The 6,241-nt window shown below is 45.3% G+C and overlaps 1 protein-coding gene across 3 annotated transcripts; it reads left to right on the forward strand.

The window, feature by feature from the left end:
* Positions 1 to 2,452: 2,452 nt before the first annotated feature.
* Positions 2,453 to 6,241, forward strand: RBM3 (RNA binding motif protein 3). Of its 3 annotated transcripts, none has more exons than XM_068962120.1 (7): positions 2,453 to 2,541; positions 3,090 to 3,209; positions 3,446 to 3,552; positions 4,193 to 4,298; positions 4,402 to 4,507; positions 5,124 to 5,187; positions 5,674 to 6,241. In XM_068962120.1, exons 2-6 carry the CDS (start codon positions 3,107 to 3,109, stop codon positions 5,179 to 5,181), a joined length of 480 nt encoding a protein of 159 aa, XP_068818221.1. In that variant the 5' UTR covers positions 2,453 to 2,541; positions 3,090 to 3,106; the 3' UTR covers positions 5,182 to 5,187; positions 5,674 to 6,241. The 3 variants fall into 3 exon arrangements, with proteins under 3 accessions (XP_068818221.1, XP_068818218.1, XP_068818220.1); XM_068962117.1 differs by having other exon boundaries at positions 5,121 to 5,187; positions 5,674 to 6,238; XM_068962119.1 differs by having other exon boundaries at positions 2,477 to 2,541; positions 3,038 to 3,209; positions 5,121 to 5,187; positions 5,674 to 6,240.

Raw genomic sequence — 6,241 nt, forward strand, 5'->3', positions numbered from 1 at the left:
TCCATTACAGTTTATTACAAAATATTGAATATAGTTCCTTGTGCTATATAGTAGGCTGTTGTTGTTTATCTATTTTATGTGTGGTAATGTGCATCTGTTAATCCCATACTCCCAAATAACCCCTCCTACTTTGGTAGCTATTAAGTTTGTTTTCTGTGTCTATGAGTCTCCTTCTGTATCATGGGTTTTGTTTTTTCTTTTTAACAAATTGAAGGTTTGTGGGCAACTCAGCATTCAGCAAGTCTGTTGGCACCATTTTTGCAGTAGCATTTGCTCACTGCCTATCTCTGTGTCACATTACAGTAATTTTTGCAATATTTCAAATTTTTTCATTATTATTGTATTTGTTATGATGATCTATGATCAGTGATCTTTGATGTTACCAATAATCTATGACTCTAGGATGACAAGCTTAAATGACAAATGTGTGTTCAAACTGCCCTACTTTCTGTCCCTCTCCCTCTCCTCAGGCCTCTCTTTCCCTGAGACATAATAATATTGAAATTATGCCACTTGATAAACTCAGAATTGCCTCAAAGTGTTCAAGTGACAGGAAGAGTCTCACACTTCAAATAAAAATCTAGAAATGATTACACTTAGTGAGGAAGGCACATCAGAAGTTGAGGCAAGCTGAAATGTAGATCTCTTGTAACCAGTTACTGAAGTTGTGAATGCAAAGGGAAAGTTCTTGAAAGAAATTAAAAGTGATGCTCCAGTGAACACATAAATGATAAGAAAGAGAAACAGCCTGACTGCTGATATGGAGAAGGTTTTAGTGGTTTGGATAGAGGATCAAACCACCCACAACATTCCCTTAAGCCAAAGCTTAAACCAGAGCAAGGCCGTAACTCTCTTCAGTCCTGTTAAGCCTGAGAGAGGTGAAGGAAGCTGCAGAAGCAAAGTCTGAATCTAGCAGAGGTTGGATCATGAGTGTTAACAAACACTGTCTCCAGAACATAAAAGCGCAAGTTGAAGTAACAAGTGCTAATGTAGAAGTGGCAGCAACTTATCCAGATCTAGTTAAAATCACTAATAAAGGTGGCTACACCAAACAACAGATTTCCACTGTAGATGCAACAGCTTTATATCAAAAGAAGATCCCACCTAGTACTTTCATTGTTAGAGAATTCAATGACTGACTTGAAAGTTTCTAAGGACAAGCTGGCTTTTAGGGGCTAATGCAACTGGTAACTTTAAGAAAGAAGACAATGCTCATTGAGCATTCTGAAAAATCCCAGGGCTCTTAGGAATTAGGGTAAATCTATTCTAACTGTCCTCTGTAAGGGGGCTTCCCTAGTGCCTCAGACAGTAAAGAATCTGCCTACAGTGCAAGTGACTTGGGTTCAACGCATAGGTTGAGAAGATCCCCTGAAGAAGGTAATGACAACCCACTCCAGTATTCTTGACTGGAGAATCCCATGGCAAGCTAGTCCATCAGATTGCAAAGAATCAGACACAACTGAGAGACTAGTAACACTTTCACTTTTTCACCATACTGTATCCCCAAAGTTAACAGATCTACTCTGTATTTGGGGTGCTGATCCTTAACAGGCTGGACGAGTCCATTCTATGGATGACATATTTCAAGTCTCTGAGGGTAACTAACCCATTCTTCTTTGATGGGGAGCTCAGAAACAAAAAGTCTGTCAAATCCATTCATTGTAAAGGTAGCTCAGACACTCAGAAGGCGGACAAGAACAAATTGTGGGCAGTGGGCTCAGACACTCTGTCCCTTACTTATTGTGAAAGTTCTCTGCGTGGATCAAGGGTTCAGCAACTCTGAGTGACAGCAAAAATCATTCTGTTGGATCAGGATTTACTCCTTTTGAAGACTGAAGCATCCTCTTTTGTAGAAGGCACCTCAGGTGGTCTGTTGGTGGGGAATTCGAGAAACTGGCTTCAGGAAGTTGTCAGGTAAGGATAAGGGCTGAGGTTATAAATGAGAAGAAACGATGCCAGGGGAGTTGCATAACAGGTGGCTAAGATGTTGGGCACAGAGGAGGAAATGCAGGGATCGGGGTCAGGGGCTAAGAAACGAAGGAATGTCTGATGTTAAGGACTGTGAATGGTGATGACGTCAGGGTCAGTAGGGAGATAAAACATCGGGCACTCGAGGGGGTATGAGCTCGGAGGACTAGAAGGTGAAAGGGGGCAGTAATTATGTCCTCAAGGAACCTAGAGAAAGATGTCAGAATCAATGAGGGAAATGACATCAAGGGTGGTAAGGGTGATGTCAGAGACGGAAACGGGTGTGAGAGCATAAGGGATGAAGATAGCTGGGCAGATGTGATGTTAGGTTGCATCATCACAAACCACTCCTTTTCCGGAATCGTGCTCAGCTCCTCCCTCCCTTCAAGCTGTTGTCCCTTCCTCCCGCCCCGCCTTACTGACCTTAGCCAATGAGCGCGCACGGCGGCACGCATGGCGGAAGTTCCGTGACGTAGCCACTCTGTACCCTTTATTAGCGTCTTGCCGCGCGGCAACCTCCCCAGTCTCGGCTCGTTCGTGGTGGCTCTCTTTTGAGTTATTGCTAGTTTGCAGGTAAGTAGCATATATTTTTGCGGAGCGGCTGTTCCTCGTCTCACTGACGTTTGATACGCCGGTTGAGAGCGAGTTGCACGAGTGAGAAGTAACGGCCTCTGACACATAGGCTTGGGCTTCACTGGATCGGGTGGGTTCCGTGCTTGGAGGTGACACTTTTTGGTTGGTGCGAGGCTGGCGCGCTATATTTGAGTGCAGGAAATGCTGGGAATGGCTGGCGGCGTGGGTGGCAGCCGTGATCGTGCGACGGCGAAGGCGGATGGGGGGGCGGGGGCTCTTTTTGCATGTGACCGCCGCCATCTTGTTCAAGGTTCTTCTGGGCATGCGCAGGTGTACAAAATGACGGGCGTCGGGTAGGGGATATTGTGTGGGCACCGGCTCCGGAGGTTTCCGTCTTTTTGGTCTTTGTCTGTGCTTGGTTACCCCGGTTTTTTTTTTTTTTTGCTTGTTTTGTCTCCTCTGTTCTCTCTTCCTTCATCCTTTCTCACTTCTCCAGCCTCTTTCTCCCATCTCTACAGTTTCTCCTATTCTCCATATCCTCAACACAGGACTTGAATTTACTGCCATGTCTTCTGAAGAAGGGAAGCTCTTCGTGGGAGGGCTCAACTTCAACACTGATGAGCGGGCTCTGGAAGACCACTTCAGCAGCTTCGGACCTATTTCTGAGGGTGAGAAATGGGCCAGGTGCGTGATGGGGGGATTGTGGAAGAAAGTCTGGGTCCCATGCATTTCAGGAAACAGGAGAGAAAGGTTAGAACCCCAGGCCTTACCCTTTTCTTGCCTTTGTTCCTAGGCCTTAGACTGAAGAACCCAGTAAGTTTCCATTGAGTTTTAGTGGAAGGAAGGTCCATTCTTAACACCGTTTACTACTTGTCCTCTTAGCTCTTTCCCCTATCTTTCCCAGTGGTGGTCGTCAAGGACCGGGAGACTCAGCGATCCCGGGGTTTTGGCTTCATCACCTTCACCAATCCGGAGCATGCCTCAAATGCCATGAGAGCCATGAATGGAGAGGTGAGGTCTCCTGCCTGCATAGGGGCCCTGCGTCCATCTGTCACTTGGACCATTCTGTTTTTCCCTCTGTGTCTGCTTGGGGCAGCGCGGCCACCAAGCCCCGCAGTGCCCACTCACAGGAGCGTGACTGCCTTCTGTTCTAGGGGGTGGAGGGCAGCGGCAGACAGAGCCGGGCTGCCTGGGAGGCGACGACTGGTCCTGCATGAGGCCGAGAAGCCACCTGTGGATGGTTGACCTGCTCTGGGCTTAGGTAGTAGAGTCTGCAGACCTGCGGGCCTGGCCCGGAGAGGACCTCGTGAGTCTTCTGGGATGGACTCTGAAGCCTCAGACCAAGAGAGGTGTCTGTCTAGCCCTAATAGTCGGGCAGCTTAGAGGAGTGGGGAGGAGAATTCAACCTGAGTTCGGTCAAGATGTAAGTAGTAGCAGGGGAAACATGGTGGATTCAGGTAATTTTGTGGGATTCTGTAGCTCCAGATAAAACCGTTTGGGTCAACGGAGCTTGTTCTGGAATATGGCACCCAGAACCTGGTGCCCAGCAGGAATTTCTGGGCTCTTTCGCCCACTTGCCCAGCCCACTCCTACCTCACCCCTGCCCTGTTTGACCACCAACCCATCCATCCTTGTGTCTCCCCACACCTAGTCTCTGGATGGTCGTCAGATCCGTGTAGACCACGCTGGCAAGTCAGCCCGGGGATCACGAGGGGGTGCCTTTGGGAGCTATGAACGTGGTCGTGGCTACCCTAGAGGTAAGTTACTTGGTAAGTTTGATCATGGGGTACGGAGGAGAGTTGCCTATTAGCATTCTGTGTCTAGACAATTGCCATTCAGAATATTTTTTCCCTATTTTAGGTGGTGGGGACCAGGGCTATGGAAGTGGCAGGTACGACAATCGACCTGGAGCATATGGATTCGGATACGGATATGGATATGGAAGGTCCAGAGACTATGGTGGCAGGTGGGTAGCCAAGGGGTTAGGGTATGCTGGTGCTTCTTCCCTCTCGCTAAGAACTCATCTTAGGGATTTATCTGGTGATCCGGTGGCTAAGACTCTGTACTCCCAATGTAGGGGACCTGGGATCAATCCCTGGTCAGGGCACTAGACTCGACATGCCACACCACGTGCCACAACAAAGATTGAAAATGCCGTGTGTAGCAACTAAGACCCAGCACAGGGAAATGAATGAATAAACTTTAAAAAAAATTTTTTTAACTCAGCTTTTTGCTCAAAAATATAAAAAGCTCAGTTGCCTGAGTATTCATACATACCTTGCTGTGGTGCTAATAGTGTTTGCAAATTGTAATGAAGTTATAAAGCAAGTATGAAGCAATATTCTGGGTTAAGTATAACACTGGTAAATAATTTGTTAGGTCATGTAATTGCAATGTGCAGTAGATGGTGACATGTTTATTGTCTTGATTATGTGTGGTGGTGATACTTAATATGGTATATTATACACCATATGAGTGAGTTTGATTTGATATTCATGTTTAACTTATCATGGTATTTAGTAATACTGCAGAATATATAATACATTCCTGTGATACTACTATGTATGTTTTTTTCCCAGAAGCCAGGGTGGTTATGACCGTTACTCAGGGGGAAATTACAGGGACAATTATGACAACTGAGATAAGGTATGCACACCTAACGTAAGTGAGGCTTCTGTGTTGCCATTTAAGAGACCTCTGTCCACCAGTCTTACCCTGTTCCTCTCACTTTCTTCCTGTATGTGCATACCTCAACAGGCCCACCTGACAACCATTCTTAGGCCTCTCTTGCTTTCAGGTGCCTGTTAAGGCTAGCCTGCTTTGATGGAAGTAGGGGTGGGGGGCCACTTGTCTTGTCTATAATCTATTCCTGTTGAGCATGTAAGAGATGGAGGGGTTTCCAGCCTTTCAGCATCCTCGTCAACCCCGGGAATTAAGCATGTTAGCATATTCCCCGGAGAAGGTAATGGCAACCCACTCCAGTACTCTTGCCTGGAAAATCCCATGGATGGAGGAGCCTGGTAGGCTGCAGTCCATGGGGTCGCACAGAGTCGGACACGACTGAGGTGACTTAGCAGTAGAGTAGCAGCGTATTCCCAACATCACAATTCTTCCCCTTCTTACTGTTCTCAGAAACACAAGGAATAAACTGATCCAGGACCAGGACCACCTCTCCAAATGACTGTATTTATAAAGACTTTTGGAGCTGCACTGAAACATCTGTAATAGTTAAACCAACCTGGTTTTCTTTTTTTTTTTTAATTGAGTTTCCAAGGTACCTTATTAAAGAGATCTTTCAGAAAGCTCCATGTTTGTTTTGTTTGTTTTAAAATTTTTCTCCCATTTAAAGACAAAATCTGAAGATATTTGTAGAGTCTGAGTATTTCTTCCTTTTTTACCAGTTTTTTTTTCTTTTTTTTTAGTTCCAACTCTTAGGATTATTCTGACAAGAAATGTTTGGCCAGATTCTTTTACTAATATGTATCTAGAAACATTTTTAAAAACTGTATACAATGTTGAATCCTGATTAGGAAGCATTTTCCAACTGTAAGAAATAAAGAGCATGATAACTCATAGATGTTTTTTACTCAAGATCTCTGCCTTGATTATATAGAAGTTTCTAAGAAATACTTGTGTATGTCATTTTTTTAAAACTGGAAGAAAAAAATCCTGTTGTTTCATGTAGTGTTTAGGATGTCCT

This window comes from Capricornis sumatraensis, chromosome X (genome assembly GCF_032405125.1).
Source record: "Capricornis sumatraensis isolate serow.1 chromosome X, serow.2, whole genome shotgun sequence".
Taxonomy (NCBI): domain Eukaryota; kingdom Metazoa; phylum Chordata; class Mammalia; order Artiodactyla; family Bovidae; genus Capricornis; species Capricornis sumatraensis.